A 22,148-nucleotide genomic window follows, 5' to 3' on the forward strand; every position below is an offset into this window, starting at 1 on the left:
AGATTAAAGCAAAGGGTGGTTTGATGAGCCTATAAAATCTGCCTAATTTAGAATGGTACATTGAAACAATAAATCTTGTTTTGTTTTACTGACTTAAAGAGGCTTCTATTATACAAGAATTTGTTAAGAAAATTTATAATGGAGGCTTATGCTTAATCTACGAATGAAGCACACTGTTTAACCAAAGTTATATTATTTGTAGGAGAGTTTGACACGGTTCAGAGCCCTTCCACGCCTATCAAGGATCTTGATGACAGAACATGTAGAAGTTCTGGCTCAAAGTCTCGAGGAAGAGGCCGAAAAAATAATCCTTCCCCACCTCCTGATAGTGACTTGGAGGTACGCTTACTAATTTTTAAAGAATGTGGTATGGTGCTTTATTTCATTGAATGATGTATTTTGTACATAATGTTCTCATTGCATTTCCATATTAATGTTGAAGTGATGTATTATGAGGTGAGTGGATTTGCTTTCTCAGAGTGGACCTGTATATTCAAACTCTGAAGTTGGAGTTTAAATGGAAGAGAAAAATAGACAAGTCCAGATGTAGTATCAATTAAGGAATAGTGCAGTCGGCCTCTTCGTAAGAGACTTACTTGAATCATACTAGCAAATGTGAATGCCTTCATGATTCTGGCAGGTGACAATGCATATGAAAATATGCGGGCAGGAGCCTAGCCCTGTCTGGCCCAGGACTCTGTCATTAAGCTGAATGGGGGCGTCAGCCAGCATGTTCTCGTCTCCAGGTTCTCTGCCAAAATCAAAGCACTAATGTTTGTGTGAAATATCCTAATTTTGAAATGTTGATGAACAATTTGATATCTTTCCAGACTTTGCAGGCCAAACACATTTTCTGGCTTAGTCTGACCCAAGGGTCCACATTTTGCAATTTCAGTTTAAGGATAATTCAGAGATCCTTTCAAATATTTCTCTCTCCTTCCATCTCTTCGCCCCTCCCTTCTCTCTCTTTCTCTCTCTCCCTCCCTTCCTTTCTTCTTCCTTCCTTCCTTCTTTGCTTTGTTCTTTCCTTCCTTTCTTCCATACTTTATAATGAATTTCGTTTGCATAAATTATACAATTCTATGAGGTATAAAATTTTTTAATTTACATAGATTAGTCGTACTTCTGTCATATAGTCTGAATGAATCTAATTTTGGTATTATCTATAAGAAAAATGTCTAGATGAAAAAATTCATATTATTACATCTAACATTTAAGCCTGATCATTCATTTAACAAATAACTGAATGTGGCAAAACAGTGGCAAAACTATACGTGATATACGTGACATGTAAGGAGATGTTTTCTACTTGAAAAGAGGTTTGTTTCCTTAAGCTTTATAACCTTTTGGCATTGGTATTTCTCTCTAGCGTGTGTTTGTCTGGGATTTGGATGAAACCATCATTGTTTTCCACTCGCTTCTCACAGGGTCTTATGCACAGAAATATGGCAAGGTAAGCAATTAAGTTATTTTTCCAACAAATTGTGTTAAACTTGATTTTGTAAAAACAAATCCCAGAATACAAAATACAACTAGCCTAGTGGCTTAAGTCTGCGATCCTAGACACATTGAAGGTAGTTCAAGGCTACCCCCAAGTGTAAAAGTTTGTAATACTCAACCTCAACTAATGGCTGGATATGGGATCATCTACCTGTTTATCAGATATAAGGGAAACAGTGGCACATGCCTGGCATCCAAAAGAAATGGGAAAGCATACATAGGAGAATGGCAGCCCAGGCCTGCCTGGACATGAAATGGAGACACTACCTTCAAAATAACCAATATGGAAAGCAGCTAGAGGTATATCTCAACTGTTTAATTCCTAGTCTAGCAAGTTCAGTCCCTGCTCTCATCCCCACCATAAACAAAGGTATATTTAAAACTGCTTTTGAATGTTTTTATCAAGTCCCAATTATTTCTAATGCCATAGTTTTCTTCAACGTGAACTGGCAAATGTTACAAAACGTAGTTGGAATTAGATTCCCTTTTCATCATGATTTAAAGGTTGTTTTTCTTTTTAGGTTAGGACCATTCTTTTTTACTCTTAATTACTTTAGAAAAGAATGTAAGCAAATAGATTTTAAAACATTACCAAATTATATGTGACTTCTTAGGATACTTAGTAGGGAGTGGTTGTTATAGTACCATGCCATATGAAATAAACAAATCATCTTTTGCCTGTTCTTTTGGATTTATAAATACAAGTATTTTGCTGTAGCTTACATAAGCACCCAAATAGTGATTGGGTGTTACCCTTCCCTCATCTCAAGCCAAGAACACAAAGTCATCCAGAGGGGGTTCAGTTGTTCCCCTATTTTTCTCTTTTGCTGTTGGTTCAGAGCTAGCTTCCTCTAACCATTGTTACACATGCAAATTTTTCTCTCAAGGCTCCAGGCTTCCCAGCTAAGCACAGGTGCTTAGACCATTTCTCTCCCCATTGTTGATTCCATGCGATTCATAATCTAACCCATGTCAATTAGCAATATTACTGCATTCAAAGTTGTGTCTAACTTTGATTCCTTTACTTATCACCCCCACAGAAGGGTGCTTGCTTTATCTCTCCAACACCACGCATGGACAACAGCTCATGTTAGCTCAACATACAGTTTTTCGCAACCATGTGAAACTTTGTCTTCTGAACAGGAATGGTAGTGGATTGTATTCAAGTGTGATTTCCTAATTTGCACACTGGGGGAGAGAGGTTTGTATGGTCATCTGTTTCTTTGTTATAGGCAGTGAGTACTACTGATATATAAATACAAAGGTAATAATCTGTAGTCTCTTTATCACAATTGCATCTAAAAATAGTTACCCACGACAACACAATTAGGGATTATTTTTATAATTTAAAAAGTAGTTGTCTTGAAAATAGGATATCTAGATACATACTGGACATACGAATCTGTCCATTTGGGATAAGAATGTGTGGACTATTAGAATCAACATGCATACACACAATGTATCTATAATATGAATTTATCCTTTTATCTATTTCATAGTGAACATATGTTCACTATGTTCACTATGTTATCCCATGCAGCAACTCTAAACCACCATTGACTGAGTAGCTGAAAGCTGTTTATTTTTTGCCAATAGAAGGCCATGAACAAGTTATCAGCATATTTATAAGTGCTGAAGCCTACTTTCTGGCATATGTGGCCTTCTTGTTGTATCCTACATGGTGGAAGAAGAAAGAAAAGTTCTGTTTCATTTTTTAAGGGCACTAACCTCATTTATGACAGCTCTATCCTTATGACCGCATTAGCTTCCCAGAGTCCTCATATCCCAATACTGTTACATTGGGAGTTAGGATCTCAATATATATATGTTTAGGGGACATAAACATTCAGTTCGTAGCATACATTTATATAGTTATCCCTAAATTATGTACATAATATATAATTCCTAAGTAAATTACTCTTCATAATCTGGGATGCAAACTGAAAATTCTGTTATTAATGTGGTCTACAGACTTTTCAGACAACAAATAAAAGGATTTTTTCTGGAACATCATTGGCACATCAGTAAGACAGAGTAAATTCTGTTGAACTGATTGCAATAATTTTGTATAGCCAAGTACCATTTTCCCTCGGTATTTAAACAGTCCAACTTGAACACATAACCCTCCCCCCCCAAAAAAAAGATCCCTTCAAATCACAGACCATTGGAGGCTGTTCTCAGGCATCCATGCTGTTCTCTAGTGACTAATCTGTGGTAGAAACATCTTTTGGAATTATCTGTGAAGTCTGAGCATATTTCGTGACTCCAACTCTTCATCCTTTCTTGGAATTCTGATCTTTAGAAATAATGAGATCATTTGGAACCAAGGCAATGAATAAAGGAAGTGATAAAAATGTCATTATGTACTCATTTCCCTTTTGTCAAAAAATACCATAGAGCAATAAAATTGCCTTTTATTTATTGACTCCTCCATGACTCTAAGAGCAAAGCCAAAAGCAGATTTCTCAGACTTCTCAGCAGAGAGGTCGTGCTGGTGTGACTTATGGCCTTTCTGAAAGGTCAGAGAGATCTGCTGCTGTTGTGTTCATGTAAGGACACCATTTTGTCATTGCCAAGTGTTATCTAGAAAACTGTGTCCAACACAAAGGCTTTCTCCATGCTTCCAGGGGCATAAGACAGCACAGAAGAGGAAAAGTAGGGAGTAAAGCAAGAAGAAAGAAGCTAACTTTTCTTTATTGCTGCCATTGTGGCAGGCGGGGAGCATCATGCAGCTGGAAGGGACAGGTTGTCTCCTCAGTGTGCAGAGGAAACATACTCAGAAAGTCACACAATAGGTACAGTGAGTCACTGGAGGAGATGAATGTTTGACCCTAGATAAAAGCTTCTTCACCTTACATCACAGAATGCAGGCTGCCTACCCAGGATTGTAATATACATGAAATTCCTAAATGAAGTAGAAATAATGATGTCTCATGTAGGCACTTGTGTGATTTCTTTAAGTTGTAATAATCTTGTCATTTCCTTTGGACATTTGGGATATTTTCCATCAAGAGGTAAAACTGAAGACATTTTCAGTGAATTAGACTGTGACAGTATCAATGACTAGTTTTAGTGCAGAATGTGACAAGAATCAGGAGCCTATTGGTAAGACATAAGCTTACATTCATCATCTGGTACAGCTTTTGTTTGGGCATATTAGGAGCAAAGAGAATGGTGGTTAAGGGAAAAAAGCTTTTGCTTCAGATGAATTGAGTTTGGAAATCCACTTCTGATGCATATAGCTTTCCGATGTTGGTGAATCATCTAATTCCTCAATCCCATTATCTGCCCAATGGTAATAAAGGAACCTTAACAACAAATAGGAATTAAAGATACAGCATGCCTGGAGGGTTTAGCGGAGCACTCATTGTCAATTAACACTAAAAATAAGAGGTGTTATCATCACTTTCACAAATACCATCCCTTAATTCTCACAATTGTCCTGCTGTCATTTACTATGGGATACATTTCACACAAGAGGAAACTGGGATAATGAAGGCTTTAAGTAGCTTGACCAAGGTCACAGAATGACAAATGCTCACACATAGACAAGAATCCAGGTTAGTCTCATAACAAGCTATGTTCTTTATTTCTCTAGAAGAAATATTGTTATTTACTAGGAGGGAGTCTGTTTCAATTGACCATATAAAAAAAGATTTTTACCCAAGTTTGTTCAAGAAAATTAAAGTAAAAATGTTTTTTAGGCCAAACTTTGTCCTAATCAAAATGAAAATACTCTTACTGAAGTCTCTCAAAACATAGATTGCCTTATTGAGTAATTGCTTACAATTTCCTCGAAACTCACTTTTTCATCGTCATTTTTTTTTGTCTATTGTAGAGCTTAAACTCAGAGTCTGAGCACTGTCCCTGAGCTCTTTTGCTCAAGGCTAGTGCTCTACTACTGTGAACCACAGCTCTACTTCCAGTTTTTGAGTGGGTAATTGGAGATAAGAGTCTATTGGGGACTTTTCTGCTGACTTCAAACCATGATCATCAGATCCCAACCTCCTAAAAAGCTAGGATTGCAGGCACGAGCCACTGGCACCCGACACTGACATGCTTCTTAATGTCAGTAAGAAATTGCCACTGGCTTTTAGCCTGTAATGTGTTACTGACTGGAGGAAAGGCCATGGTTAAAGCAATTTGAGAAATCCTCACAAATTATACCCATTCAGTATGAATTATCACATTAAAAATTTTGAGTGGCTGGGGATATGGCCTAGTGGCAAGAACCCTTGCCTTGTATACTTGAAGCCCTGGGTTCGATTCCCCAGCACCACATATACAGAAAATGGCCAGAAGTGGCGCTGTGACTCAAGTGGCAGAGTGCTAGCCTTGAGCAAAGAGAAGCCAGGGACAGTGCTCAGGCCCTGAGTCCAAGGCCCAGGACTGGCAAAAAAAAAAAAGAAAAGAAAAATTTTGAGATATTTTTGGAGTAAAGAATCATCTGCAATCAGATTTAATGCATCAGTTCCCTGATATCTTTATAGTGATTTTTGAGGGCTCTGAAGATGTCAATGTGGTGAGCATCTGGTCATTGGGGACTTTTCACTGCTCATAGGAAAAGTGATCAGGGGCACTAATTTGTAATGGGGTGAGGTGACCTCAAAGCTTGAAATTGTTCTGAGGCTTCATTACTTTTCATTTCTTAGATCAGTCTTCTTTCCACAACATACATTCTTAGAGGGTAACATTTTGGTATGGCATAGTGATTTTTCAGAGGTTTTAAACAGAGTTCTGTATGTGCATGCTCTATCTCATGGGCTATCTTTATACTAAACACATGGGAGGTAAGGCTGCTCTGACTGAAGGCATCAGGGATTGGCTGGAGATAATCCACTTACGCTGTATAGTGACTCCTCTCCCTCATCCTTCTCAGTCACCTGTACAGGGCTTCAGAGTCCCAGCGTTGCTCCAAATGCAGTCTGTAAGGCAGTCATCAATTGAAGGAACTCTGAGCTCAATCTTGGAAGCAAATCTCATGCCTGCATGCGCCCTAGGGCAAGTCATTTGATCTCTGAGACTCTTTCCTCATCTGATTCTGGTTTATAATCTATTTCCTTTCTGGAGTTTCTGGGTGGATTAAATGAGATAATATAAATCTACCAAGGGGAATCTCAGATATGAAAAGGATTACCTATACCCCAGGTCAGAGAAACTTAAGTAAAAAGACACATTTTTCCCCTCAAATGAGAGATGACTCAAGACAGATATTTCCAGACATGCAGAAGGTCAGTATTTAGTCTTACAGTGCACAGCTGGGTTATAGAGTATCCTAAAATGTGATGAGCCAAGAGATGAGGATTTATGTAGCAGAGATGGAAAATCATGCCTGGAACTTAGCACCCCCACCTGTCTACCTGCATCTCTTTTTCTCCCCCATGTGTAGGTAGTGGGTAATAGTGTCACTTTTTTCTTTTTTTTTTTTTTTTTACTTCTGGCACTGTGCTTAGCACTTCACTGGGTTTTCTATTCTGTGCAGCAACCCGTCAGCTTCACCTCTACCCTATGTCATCAATACTGCATTACACAGCTTGTGAGTGGCAGAGCCAGCTGGAACTCACACCTCGCTCCAACAGCATCTTAATCTGTATGTTCGTGTGACTTCATATTTTCCCCTCACAGCCTATAAAACGAAAACTGGTGCAAGCCAATACTTCAGGGAAGCCATGTAGGCTCATAAATGACCTTGCCTACCTAACTTTTGCCTATTGGTATTTTTTAAAAAGCTTCTGGATACTTCTACTGCTTCCATTATAAATAAATAAGACAAAATTTCCAAGGTACTTCCCAGGATGTTATCATGTTCTGACTCTACTCAGTTGTCAGCACTCCCTCTTCTGAGCAGAACTATTCCTGGACCCTTACCTCCATGGCAAGTGAAGGACATCAGCATCTGCTGAGCGACAGTGAGCCTGGTGATGGGTTTTGCAGCTGAGCACCCGTTGACACGTACAGGTTTCGTCACTGCTAGAATCTAAAATGGGAGTTTACACATTTGGCAGGAGGAAAACCAGGGATCATCCATCATCTGTTACAGTTTATAAAGATTATTCTTGTCTCTTGATTGCTTTTTGCTTACGTAAGTTTCAGTCATTCCTTTCTGGGGAGGAATGGAAGTGAAAGGAACTAAAAAATAATAATAATTGTGCTTTAGGGATTTGATTTCTTTGGGGACACGAACGCTTCATTTGCTATGAAGCCACAGTTTTATAAAGTTATTCCACAGTAAGGATGCAAAAATCAACAGAAAGAAAATAGTTGTTTCATATAGAGTACAAAACTGAAATTCACACTCCCAAAACTATTTGCTCATTTTAGACAGCACCTATGTTAAGAGCAACACTGGGGAAACGATAGCTCAGGTGGAAAACTAATTACTTTGGGGTCAAAAATTGACATACACTCACATAGGAAAAGATTTGGGGAAGAGAAAAACTCCATTGGGTTATAAATGACAAGATAGTCACAAAACTAAATATTGATGTATGACTTAATAGGAAATAATTAGAACAAGTCAAGTATTAGAAGTACAGGTGAGAGGTAACCAACCCCCTTATGAAAGTCAGCACCATGCCCCAGGCCTGCACTTTATGTCTAATCATAATTAGGCTGTAGGCTGTGGAATGAGATAGAACTGAGTTTAGATTCTAACACCACATCATACTCGCATGATCTTGGGTCATCTGTTTAGTCTTTGTGAACATCAGCTGTCTTCTATGTAAAATAAAGGGAACAATAAAAGTGATCATTTGATTATCAGAGTTAAATCAGCTATAAAAGATTTAATCAAAACTCAGTCCATTGCCCCCCAAAAAGTAGACAGACATTCAATAAGTGTAATCTATTTTATTTAATTCCAAGGAAATCAGAAACTTTGGAGATCAAAACTTTTCTAAAGAAATTCCTTCTTGGGCTGGGAATGTGGCCTAGTGGCAAGAGTGCTTGCCTCGTATGCATGAAGCCCTGGGTTTGATTCCTCAGCACCACATATATACAAAAAGGCCAGAAGTGGCACTGTGGCTCAAGAGGTAGAATGCTAGCCTTGAGCAAAGCGAAGCCAGGGACAGTGCTCAGGCCCTGAGTCCAAGATCTAGGACTGGCCAAAACAAAAACAAAAACAAAAACAAAAAAAAAGAAAGAAAGAAATTCCTTCTTCCTGTTGGGAGACTTGCTCAGTACTATGAAATACTGGCAGGACTTATTGCCAAGGAGGCTCAAGGGTGGTGTGAATAGCTAGAGGTAAAGAACATTGCTTAATAAATATGAAAGGTAACAAGTTATAGTCCCTTTTGTATATATGAAGGAATTGGTAGAGAATGCACAAATCTTAACATATTGAAAGTGACTTTCATGGTGGCTCATAACTGGTAGAATGTGGTGTGCATGCGTGTGTGTGTGTGTGTGTGTGTGTGTGTGTGTATGCGTTTGTATGTGTATAAAATAAAACCAAATCAAGGGCAATGATTTTTCTCAAAATCTGATTGGGTTTGAAAGACATTTCTACCTGTTGGCTCTTGTTCACAATCCTTATACTGAGTTTATTTTAGGGAAATTATTTGTTCTTCTCTTCTAGGTGATAGGCTAGAAGCCAAGTATCTTAACTCACTTTTGTTTGAGATCAGTCTTACCTAGTTATTTCTGGTAGCATATTTGATGAGGAAACAGAATTTGAAAAACATCACTTCTTTTTAAAATTTGAAGCTAATATAATAGAAAGGGCCTTATTTGTCTTTTTAAAAATACTTCTTTCTACAGGCTCCTCTGAAGTTTTCAGCCATCATCATTAACCCTGGTGTCTAGAAATTAATGTCTCACTTAGTATTTTATACCCTTCATCCAACACACCATCATTTTCCTCCCTGAGTCCCAAAGCAGCTGTCTTGGGCATATTCCTTGCCATCTCCACCATAATAAATGTCTTTTAGCTTGTGCTTTCTAGCTCAGTCGCCTGGTCAATGTCATCCATTCGTCTTCTTTCTTTCCCTTATGAGATCTTTATGATAATATTGCAGTAATTTCCTTTCAATTCAGTATAATCTGTTATTTAATCATTTGGGGTAGGATTTATTTATTTATAGAATTTTCTTTGGATTGAAACTCTATAAGCTGATCATGGCAGATACACTGGGCAGTGATCCCTTTCTTCATTTCTCACTCCTTAACAATAATTCTTATTCAGTCGCAAATAAGTTGCTTACAACAAACACTTGGCTTACGAATCAATCCTTTGAGTTCACAGCAAAAATTAGCTCATTTTTTCACAACCTACAAGGAGCAAACAAGCTTACCTATAGGTAGCTAGCTGCATGACTTAAAAAGGTGACACCATGAGTCATTTAATACCTCATGTTTAATAATTCACCTTTCTAGGAAGGTGAAGATAGAGAAATGCACCCATATTTGTAAACTTTAAACTACTCTACAGAAGTCAAGTTCCTGTAAAGTCATACTGAGCTTGAACTGACTCAAGTCCTATAAGTCTTCAAAGCACCCAGACCCACTCATCCAAGGAATCTAGACCATGTCAGCTCTTATCTTCTTCACTAGTCCCTGACAATCATTGGGGCTCTAGGCCTTGAGCCTCTACTTACTCTATGCATGGGAGCCTTCAAGCAATGCTGGCACACTGTAGATTCTGATCCAATAAATGTGGGGCAGGGTTTCAGGTATTTCTAGTGTGTGAAAAAGCATGTTGAGCTGCAAGGTCATCAGCTTGTTTCTTAAGCTTGTTTGTCCATGAGAGTCACTAGATGGCTTTGAAATGACTATTGCCTGGGTCGCAGGGCAGAGAATCTGAATTCGCTGTTGTGGCAGGTGGCCCAGACAGCCATATTTCTACAAGCTTCTTGAGGGTGTTCACATGATCAGATTACAAGGACTGATGCCTTACATGTGATCCTCCCAGCCTGGAATTATAATGTATCCCTGTAAACCTTCTTTTGCCTAAGCTACTCTGTCTTTACCCTTTGGTTTCTCTATTAGATAAAACTCACTGATCCCATCAGCTGCTGCCTGTGGCCATGTCTCCAGTGGGTGCTGGATTCATTCATCCTTCCAGCTGGTGATTTTTATACCTTCTGTTCCTTCAGGTCTTCAAAGCCTCTTCCCAATTCTGCACGAATGTCCTCTGGAGTTTCTGAGGGGCAGGGAAGCAAGCTGAGAAGGACTTCACTGTCACTAAATCTGTGCTAAGCACACCTGCAGTCACACTCTCTGAACCTCACTGGTGCCCCACCCCAGTTCCAGGCCCTCTTGCTTCCTGGAATGCTCGCTCCCTGAGACAACACTTACCTTTACCCATAGGTTCTCCCTGCCACCATACTATGTACAGACATGTTCCTATAACAGAGAAGGTTTCTTGAGCCATTTCCCTTTCTGTCTCTCTTCAGAGTTAGAGGACCCACCCTCTAGCCAAGGCAAGTGGTCATTTATCTCTTGTGTATCCAACTCAGGGAAGAACTTGCTTGTGATTTTTCTTCTATGAATTCCTTCCCCCTTTCCTTCTCCAGCCTGAGTGATGCTGCCTACGGTCTTTCCCACAGCCTCATAAAGAAAATGCAGTTTCACCTCCAGCTTTGAGTGTTTCCCATAGTCTGAGTTTCCTCTCAGACCTCTGTTCTGAGAAAGAGCTTGCTTGAGTTATCTTTGAGTTCACCATCATCACTTGTCCTCAGGGCCCTCTGTATCTTTGTATCCAGAATTTTCCCACTCCGGCCTTATCACCACTTGAAACACATGCATTTATTTGGATTCTGTCTCTTTATACATATACATCATCTGGTAATAATATAAAACCCCTAGGTGCAGCAATCTCTCTTTCTGTCTTGCTTTTTTGGGTTTTTTTGTTGTTGTTTGTTTGTTTTCCTTGCTTCCTTAGTGGGCTGATTTCTTGTTTACTTTCCCCACTTATTCTTTTTATATATTTTTAAATTTTCTGTCCAACATTGGAATTTTCAATAAACACATTCAATGAAGAAATTTTCCTGAAGCTATTTTCAATTCCGGAGATCTTTCACACGCATTACCGACTCATCACAGACAGTCATCTCAACTGCAAAGTTTACCTTCTGATTTATGAGTGAATACTAGTTTAAGTCTTAAGCTGATTCAAGGAGTTCATATATTTTCAAACATCCAGAGAAATTTCTACCTTCATTTGTAGAGCTGGTGTGTATTTCTTTCTCCGTGATGAGCTCACACATCTTCTATCTCGTGTGGACAAGTACACAAATATGCTGTGTGTCCCAAAGGAATAAGGGTGGCAAGACCTTGAAATATTTTTTTTAAGTCTTAATTTCTGCTTCTCCTGAGATATTTTTACAGTGTATCCCTAGAGGAAGAATTCCAGCTGATGGCCCAACACCAAGTAGAGGCACATAGACAGACAGTCTGGCTACAATTTATGCTCTGTGCTAACATGGCTAATAGGCATTTGTATTTTGATTTAGAGAAGTGCCATTCTTGATCCTCATTTGGTTCTACCCTGGTAACTCTGGCCTAGACACACACATTTCAAGGCCAAGAGCTATTTGTTTTCTCTATCTTCTTCTGCCCTCTCCCCTCCCCCTCTTTCTCTCTCAACAAAATGTCTTGGGAATCATTTCAGTATCTGGATAGATGAGTACACAGAATAAACTCACTTTTCTCCATCTTAAACTCTACTGTAGAACTTAGAACCTTTCTGAGCTGTTCTGTATGTATAATAATACATACCAAAGCTTCCACAAAATTCTGCCTTGCATAGTTATTACCCCCCTTTTCCTCCATCGAGTTTTCATTGTCACTTCCTTTTATGTCATGAAATTAACACTCATTCACTTCAATGCAAAAGGCAGCAGCTCTTGATTTAAGAGGTGCCCATAATTTGGTAAACATCTACTGATAATGAGCCAGCAGCTCTGTCGAACACTTGGGTTCCCTCCAAAAGCAAGTTTTGCTCCCAAGCGCCTGGTACAGCAGCCAAGCTGCAGACACTGGCCGTGGGGAACAGCAGTTGGATATGGCTTGGATACCCACTAGGACAGGAAGGCCACGCCCACCAGATGCACAGTCATCTTTCTTGGATTCTTTAATCTGTGGGTCCATGAGCTGGAAAAATGAGGTACTATAATCTGGCTACTTAAAATTAGCTGTCCTAGTGACTGCGTAAGCTGGAAAAACACAAGTAAAATTAAATATTTCAAAGAAAGCCCTCCCTAGGCATTCTCCTAGAAACAAGATCACTACTTTTTACCAGAGAGGTTTTTCTTGGCTAGTGACACAACTGTCCGGGGCCATCTCTGCCAAGCCTATCAACAGGTTTGCTCTCGGGAAACCTTAGTAAAACACGAGTAGTTCACACTTTCACAAATTTCAGGCTTAAATGTACCCAGTTAACAAAAGTTATTTTTGCCAGAATGCTTACCAAGCCCTGGCTATAGCAATATGTAATGTGCTCTTGCCACAGCTTGCAAAACAAATGGCCAGCACTCCCAGGGCCCTGGGGTTGCATTCCGATGGAGTGCACAAATACAGTTTTCATCATACCATATGCTGTGCTTGCTGGCTAGAGAATACTTGTGTTTCTGAAAATTATATTTGTTTGCATGCTTATCAGATGCACAAAATGCATTCTTCATGGATTTTCCTCTTACTGTTTTGGATAGCATAGAGAATTATGTAGTTCAGAAGCATAGAATTGATGGAAATAACCATCAAAGAGGAATGGTATGTTTTCTCCCATATCCCATAAATCTGATCTGTAAATGCAAGGAATGTGAGGAACAAACAGAAGATATTCCGTGATTTTACTGGAAATTTTAAAATGAAGAAAGCATAGGCATTTGTGAAAAAATAATTTAAACAACCTGGCTTCCCAGAGAAAAGCTTTAAAATGAAGGTCCTCTGCACTCTTCATCTGAAATAGAGATCTTTAGGGTAGGAATTGTCAGAAACATAATGGGAGAGCGTGGGACGCAGCTTTATTGTCTTGCGTCAGTGAACATTCCTCAAAAGCAGAGAGCATCACTAATGGAATTATATGTTTTCATACTGTAATTACATTTGATTTTTCTTGGTATTTCTGTAGATTTTCATTCATGGTTCCCTGATTAGGCAGGATATTTACAAGTTACTATGTCATTGGTCTACTAATGTCCACCTTACCCCCAAACAGAGAGAATAGTAATAGGAACTTTTAAGAGATTTTAAATAAAGACAAAAATGCACATTAAAATAATGTTTTACTCAGTCTGGGTTGTAGCTCAGTGGCAAAATGCTTGCCTAGCAAGTTCAATGTCCTGGGTTTGATCCCAAGTTCCAAAAAAGAAAAGGCAGGAAAAAAAAAACAAAACAGCAAAAATGTTTTAGTCAACACTTGGAAAGTCTTTCAACAACAGGAAGAACATGAACCCAGGAAGGACGGAAGGAAGGAAGGAAGGACGGAAGGAAGGAAGGAAGGAAGGAAGGAAGGAAGGAAGGAAGGAAGGAAGGAAGGAAGGAAGGATGCTTGAAGTAAACAGAGTAAGGAATGCATCTGAGTTCTGAAACTCTCTGAGATAAAAAGGAGGCATTTATATTTTTCTTTACTTTTGAATGAATATTTGTTGGCACAATGATTTATTAGGTCTCTGGATGTATTGGCCCAAATGGCTCTATCACTGAAGGCTGATGAATGGAGGCAATAGAGTCCTGAATGTGAGCAGTCTGCATCCCATTTAGGGCCAAAATAAGAATCCTGAGTTCACAGACAATCTAGAAAAATGCCTACCAGGGAGATACAAATAATCGGAAAAGCATATTGAGTTCTGACGAATGGTAACTGTCTTATTGTCTTCTCTCACATGGAATCTTAGCTTTGTCCCACATGCCTAAGGCCCCATGAGCATCGGTTCCTATTTCTTTAGCATACAAGTCCACATTGTCTAGGTTTCTGTGGCTGAGAATATAGGAATAACACCAGGCCTATCCCCAGCGAAGCCATCCCCCGATGGCTGTGACCCTGGGTCTCCGAATGGAAGAAATGATCTTTAATCTGGCTGATACACATCTGTTTTTTAATGATTTAGAGGTAAGAATTTTTCAACAGAAAGAATTGTTCCCAGCACCTAGAAGGTAGATGGTTTTATGTGTGCAAATAAAATTGAGACAACTGAAGTTCAACTGTGAGACAAGGGACTAAGAAGGAAAGTTGGTGGGTGCCATGTGGCAGAATGGGGAGGGGCTTCTACTTGCAAATGGAATTCGTTTAGGGGCATCGATGACTATCACAAGGCCTGACTTGGGTTGATTGTGCTTATCAAACACTGAAGTTAAATTAGCATTCTGTTTCCCCAAGTTTAAATACATTTTTTAAATGCCATTTATTAGGATGTTGAAAACACCATTTCAGTTCTCTCCTCTCAAATCCCCATTGTCTGGCTGCTGGCCCAGCCACTCAACGCAAATCACCCTCTGAAATCTTCCAAAATAACGTCTCAGCCAAAACCAATAGTGTCCTTCTAGACATGTCAGCCTTTTATTCAAAAACACTCCTCTCTCCATGGACACCCATCTGGTCTCAACTTCTACATACTTGTCCCTGCTAGGTTTTCTATTTAGCATCTCTCCAGAGTCACACCTGTAGTGGGTTACCCTCAGATATTGCAGTTTTGATGATTTCAACAGGATTCTGTACATGAATTTCTTCCCTACCCCTGAATTCTCCTACTTTTTTAATGCCTTGCCTCCTCCGATGCCTAGCCATCAGCTGCAGGGAATCATGGGCAAAGTAGTAACTCATGTCCTGATTCTCAAGTCCTGGCTGATGTTGAAGATCTTGGTTTCTTTGACTCCTGATTCACACTTTACTTTCCTTAAATGTCAGTAAAAGCATATATTGTCTACGTGGATTACATTTCATGAACGAATGTTCTTATTTATCTTCCACCCTTCCCTCTTCAAACTCTAGTGAAGTACAGTTTAGACAAAACTTTACACATAGTCAGATAGCAATCTCTATTACCCTTTTGATGAAAATGCAACCTGTAATCGTGCGCTGGATGCACCATTCTCTACCAGCTCTTCTCAGCTTATTTTGATATAAATTCACCCAGGTCCTATTTTTCTCCAACTCCTAATTCTCGTTAGCACCATGCTTAGATGAAAGTTCTTTCTTCTATTCAGTAAATCTGCCCCATTCTTCAGTACCACCCGTTAATTCCTCTCTCATCAAGACTTTCAATGGACTGTGTATAAACCATTCTATACAATCTAGTTGACTTTCTTCCTCCTCCTGTCATGAACATACGACTTTAACAACAAGTAGTATCTTACACAATCGCTACCTGTGTGTAAATTCCTAAGTGTATCAATGTATGCCATCGCCTTAACTTTAGGAAAAACACCTTTTGGATCATTTTGTCATCTTCTTAATAACATATACAGCTTAAAAAATTAATACAAAATCCATATTTGGAAAAGAGTACAGTGTGTATTTTAATCCATGAGACTTGTACAAGTCTGTAATTAAATACATCCATCATATCAAATATTTATCATTTCTTTGCATTAGGAATATCCAAAATTCTTTCTTCTACGCAGTTTGAAGTCTCAATAAACTATTGTTAACTATCACCTCCCTCCTATGTAGTTAATGGAACACTAGAATTTGGTTCATCTATTTTTGTATTTTTGAACAATGACCAGCCTCTCTTTATTTCCTCCCATGAGGAATGCTTCTTGAATCTGCAGTAGAAAATCCACCTCCTGGGCTGGGATGTAGCTCAGTGGCAAAGTGCTTGCCTAGCAAGTGCAACGTCTTGGGTTCGATCCCCAGTACCAAAAAAGAAAAGACAAAAAAATACAGTTAAAAAAATACAACCAAAAAAAGAAAATCCACCTCCCAACATATACAATTCAGAGCTTTATAAGGGAATGAGGGAGGAGGTAACAAACAGTACAAGAAATGTACCCAAGGCCTAACGTATGAAACTGTAACCTCTCTATACATCACTTTGGCAATAAATAAGAAAAAAAAAAAAAGAGGAATTGTGGCTACTGGGATTTGGCCTCATGGTGTAAACACTTTCTTTTCAGGATCCCCCGATGGCTGTGACCCTGGGTCTCCGAATGGAAGAAATGATCTTTAATCTGGCTGATACACATCTGTTTTTTAATGATTTAGAGGTAAGAATTTTTCAACAGAAAGAATTGTTCCCAGCACCTAGAAGGTAGATGGTTTTATGTGTGCAAATAAAATTGAGACAACTGAAGTTCAAGAGAATTGTAAACTTCTTGTCTAGAGAATACACACACACACACATACACACACACACATACACACACACACACACACACACACACATACACACACCAACAGGAAGTGAAACTACGGTCATGAAAAAATGTTTAAAAGAGACGATCTGCTTAGCTGCTCATACCAGATGCCTCTTGTACAGTGTCTCATTTTCCAGTGCCTCAGCCATTATTTCCAGCACCTTTGGAGCTAGTCTGTTAGTGGGTTCCAAGACTATATTTACAGATTCTCCTTCACATCTAGGATTGCTGAATTTTGTACATAATCTAAAAGCTATCTTGGACAGCATGATCATTTTTCATTTCTTCATTTTCTGGGTAAAAGAGTGCTAGAGCTACTTATACAAGACATCTGATGAGCGTGAATATATTTACTTTCCCTTTTATCAACATATTTCCCTTTCAAATTTCAAATGGCAATGCCGTGTATGAATGGCAGGTAAGAAGAAGGAGAAAGTTAAAATAAGAATGAAAGGTAAAACAGAGTAGGGACAGTGAGCAATGTACTCTGTATACTAACTACCCTGGTTGCTAGGCATCTAGACAATGAAATTCAAAATAACTAAGCACATTAGCACAGGAGAAAAGTCCTTCTTGAACAATTATAACTGAAAGGAAAATTTCTTTTTTCTTTATGACATATTTAAAGCTAGTTTTACTTTATGGTTTTACAATGAGATAAAATGGTCTATACCCACATAATGAATAGTGAGGAAGATTGCTCTATGGTTCCTCACATCGTTCTAGATATTTTATATTGAACTTTGTGCTAATTAATGGACAAAATTTTGAGATAAATATGTGTATCACATCACTTTCATGGGGGAACAACTGTTGGGTCTACAGCACAAAAGTTGCATTTAACGTTCCCTCCTAGTTAAGCAGTATTTTCTGTCAACTTAGACAAAGCTGAAAGAAGCAAATGTCCAGTGAGTGACTTAAGTAAAGTTGTTGTTTTTTTAAGTTGACAAGGTATAAATTCAGACTTAATTACTTTTGCGACATGAGATAAAAAAAAATTGGGAGTTTCAGTGTAACCCATAAATGTATGAACTAAAATGAGCTGTGGCATAGCTGTTTGTTGTTTTCTTTGAGTTTAGTTGGTGTTTTTATTGGATAACAAAATGACTAAAAAAGGCTTTTAAAAAATGAACAATATGACAGATCAGTATTCCTAGCCAAGCTTTCCAGTTTTAGATAATAAATCATAATCACCTCTCTAAAATCTTATTTAAGTCAGCCCTGCTATTTATTACTATCCAGTATATAAAATCCTTTGGCATATACTTGTTGATGGAGAACATATTTTAACTTTGGGGATAGAATTTGAAATATAGTGGTAATTATTTAGGTCTGTTTTCTTGTTGTTAACATGGATGATATTCAACCTAGAGATGATTCTAAGATGATTACTCCCTTCAAATCTATAAAAAGAAATAAGCATACATAGTTTTATCCCAATTTTATGGTACCAATTTCATTTGATTAATTTTTTTTACTAGAAATACATTGGATACATGAACTTTTAGCTCTCCTCTTGAAACACTTAGAAACAAGATGAAAGAAATTTACTACTTAACTTTTAGCAAACTCTAAAGTAGAAAAGAGCTAGTAGCACATGTTGTTATGTACTTTTAGCAGGTTTGGATAAATTTGATCATCTATGATAATCTACAACATAGTCTTCTAGAATGCTATAAACCTTTTCATTTTGAGTTAGATGTTATGTAAAATGTCTTCTCAAAATATGTTAAGATCGTTGTCAGAAAGAGTAGCTGAGAAAATAATGGCATTGACTCTCTTCTTTCTGATTCTGTTTTAGAATGTGATCAAAAACTTTATTTTGTTTAAACTTTAAAACCTACTTATTTGGCCATACCATATTTAATAGATTAGATCTGCATATATATGGATATATGCATACCTAACTCATCCGTATCCAGATAAAGAGCCCAAAGAACTAAACAATTTATTACTAAGTGACCTAAAAAGCAGTAAACTAATAAAATCTGAAGAATAGTGTTCATGATCATTTGGCATATCAGCATACACACCACTAGACTTCTGTATCTGATTTTAAAAATCAACTCTACTTTCCCGTGTTTATTTCTATAAACCTCTTTCAACCAAAGTGTGCAAAGGTTCCCTACAAAGACTTATTTCTGATTTTGATGGCAAAGAGAAGAATTCCTGAAGAAAGTGTATCTATACTAGGAGTTCATTATGGTCCCCCCGCTTCATATTTAAATTCTGTGGACCTTCTTTTCTTTTTAACTTGAAAATCCAAACTAGGACTCCAGTCCTTCAAAAGAACATGTAACATATGCAGTACCAGCTGCTCTTCTCAGACTTCCTGAAAAGATACACATTTAAGTCCTTCTGGTAGCCTCTTCTCTCCTTCCTGCACAAATGCAGAGAAGGCAAAATGCTCAGTACATTGCCCTCCACAAAACCAATCCTCTTTGCTTAAATCATGTGTGATTTCGGTGAGAATGGATAAAGAAGGCACCAGGGCCTTTGGGGTCACAAAAGTGAGAGGAGACTGTTGTGGAATCTAACAGGAACAGAGCAGTGACAGTTCTGTGGTTGCCTTATGAGACAGAAATAAGCATTTCAAGATTAGCACCAGATACATTTGAAACATTTGAGGTCTTCCACTAAAATGTGTGAAAAACCAAAGCATTCTATTTTTTTTAAGCTATTGCAGGTTTGGGTTAAAAAGATGCCTGCATAGTTCCTCAGAGTGAAAACCAATTGAAGACCAATTACTTAGTTTTTCCTGAAAATGTCAGTAATTGAAGTTCAAGTTTCTTTCACTGGACTATAATCCTCAGGCAATTGTCCAGAGTCAACAGGCACAGTTAACTAGGCATAAATTTAAAGAGAAGTTAGATTTGGAAAAGCCTCAAACATAACTTCGAATACAGAGGACATGGTCGAATGAGTTTGATATACTGTTGTCCTCATGAGTAAAAAATAAACTTGAGGGCAACCTATGTACAAATTCATCATGTGAATGAATACTTGAAATGTCAGAGGAATTTCTGTGTGAAGTAGAATGAGGAATATTGGAGAAAGAACTCCCAATTACCAGAGTAATTCACAAGAAATGTGTGTCCCTTTACTTTTTGTGGTATGAACTAGAGTAAATAACTTTATGTGTTATCATATTAATATTAATTTAAATCTAAATATTTTTCAAGAATATCACTCTCTCTAAATATGGTATCATTCTGCCCTGGAGAACGCCTTTGGTTTTTCTATATCTTAAGAGAACTTTATTCCTAAATTCCCACACTAGCTAGTTAAAGCTCTCCATATTTTTAAAGCACAGTTCAATTGCTTGTTCATTTGCTTGTAATATTTTTACCTGAAATTTTGCTGGAAGTTTATCTTTGTTTTACTTATACAGTGGTTTCCTTTCAACCTATACTTGATCAAACAGAAGCAGAAACTTTCTAGTATCACATCCAACCTTAGTCATGAGACATAGCTCCAGCTCTGTACTTTTGTTTGTCCCTCCATAAATATCTTCTTTAAATCTATTATCTACAATATTGTTATTTTCTATCTCCATACCTCCGTGTTAGGAAATGGAAATGATTATAATAATGCTGACAAGAATTATCATTTATCTAAGTTTCTGCCATTTTTATGAAAAAAAATTGAGGAATTGAAAATCTTCTGGAAACACTCCCTTCCCCAAGGAGTTTCTAGTTGGATTAAATCTACCCTATGAATAGAGGTAGAGATTTCACTGTAAAAGTTCTAAGCCCATGATTTATATGAAACTCAGAAACTTTAAAAATTAACACACCTGAATTTTCAACACAAAGGAATTGGTTGTGGCTGTCATTGAGTTTTGTATTTTAAAGGAAGCCTGAGATCTCTGAAGTAGGATGGATGTGGACCTGGTCACAAGTTAGAGACTAGACACCTACTGTTTGTGTACAGACTCTCGAAGCTTACAATGAGTAGGAACACTAACTGGAAAGCTTTTGTGTAGTGTGACCTGTTTCCAAATCACTGTGCAGGCTCACACCTGTCATCCTGGCTTTTTGGAAGGTTGAGAATGAAAGGATCGTGGATTGATGTCAGCGCAGGCAGAAATATTTATGAACCCCTTCTCAACTGTAGTTGGGTTCAGTGACACGCTACTATGATCATAAACTATATTGTGCACTGAGATTGGGAGGATCTGTGTGCCAGACCCTGAGAAACGTCTGAGAAAGGGAAGGTCCAAAGAAAGGAGAGCTGGACATAGTGCACGTACCTGCCTGCGCTCACAACCACAATAGGAAGCCTGAAAGTGGGTCGAGGTCAGCTCACGTGTGTGCCTCCAGGAGCAAGCAAGTCTCTCTCCTAAAAATAATAAATGAAAAATGAGGATAGAGATGTGACTCAGGGGTAAGCAAGGGTGAGACTGTGAGTTCAAATCCCAGTACTGCCAAAACTTAATTTTGAATGGTAAGCACTATATATAGAAACAGAAACTGTACAGTTGAAGTAATTTGAAAAAAATAAATACAACCCCAAAGGTTAACCAAAACTTCATTTGAAGTCTTTATTTTGTTGGTACTGGGTTTGAACTGAGAGCCTGATTACTGTCCCTGAGCTTTCTTGCTTAAGTCTAGTGCTATATCTCATTGAGCCACTGGGCCTGAAAGTTTTTCCAAAATAGTTTTCTAGTGGTTATAGACTTTCTCACAGACTTTCCTGCCCGGGCTGACTTTTAACTGTGATCCTCAGATCTCAGCCTCTTGAGTAGCTTGGATTACAGGCACAAGCTACTGGTGCCTGGCTGGGTCCTTTTTTATAATAAATAATAATTACAATTTATTATTTTTACTTATGGATATATTCCTCTGAAGGCTGAGTATTTTAAATGCTGTAGGTAATTTTCACCTTAAAGTTAGGTAATATTTTTCTAGAACTTTGCAGATTATCTGATGGCAATACAAGACTCAGAACAATGCAAGAGTCCTAGATTGTGGCTATCAGGCCTGTTGTTGGCATTTGTAGTACATTTGATATGGTAAAGATTCATTATTTGCCTTTTACTTTTAGATATTATTTTTTTAAAAACTGAAGAAAGGAATATATCATCTTCTATGGTTATTACCTTTGTATGTTAAGATACAAAAGCACTTAAAATAACATCCTCAGTCTAGCCCAAAGCAAGATGACATGGGAATCTCACAAGTCACCATAATTTGAAATTAAGCCCATCTATCACACAGCTCAGCAAATAATTAATATGAGTGACCATATGAATTGTTCAGGCCAAACTAGTTTTGTCTATCTTCAGATTCATTTTGCTTGAGTATGCACAACAGGAAGAACTGAAAGAAAGCAAACACAACTGCCAGATT

The 22,148-nt window shown here is 38.1% G+C and overlaps 1 protein-coding gene across 6 annotated transcripts in view; it reads left to right on the plus strand.

Annotated features, from left to right (window-relative positions):
* Eya4 (EYA transcriptional coactivator and phosphatase 4) overlaps nucleotides 1–22,148 on the plus strand; it is a 225,176-nt gene that overhangs the window by 188,938 nt on the left and 14,090 nt on the right. For all 6 annotated transcript variants that reach the window (XM_048354106.1, XM_048354107.1, XM_048354108.1 and 3 more), the window contains 3 exons: nucleotides 203–339; nucleotides 1,370–1,453; nucleotides 16,558–16,647. In XM_048354106.1, the coding sequence (XP_048210063.1) occupies nucleotides 203–339; nucleotides 1,370–1,453; nucleotides 16,558–16,647 (311 nt within the window). The remainder of the gene's footprint in view (nucleotides 1–202; nucleotides 340–1,369; nucleotides 1,454–16,557; nucleotides 16,648–22,148) is intronic.

Source organism: Perognathus longimembris, chromosome 9 (genome assembly GCF_023159225.1).
Source record: "Perognathus longimembris pacificus isolate PPM17 chromosome 9, ASM2315922v1, whole genome shotgun sequence".
Classification (NCBI taxonomy): Eukaryota; Metazoa; Chordata; class Mammalia; order Rodentia; family Heteromyidae; genus Perognathus; species Perognathus longimembris.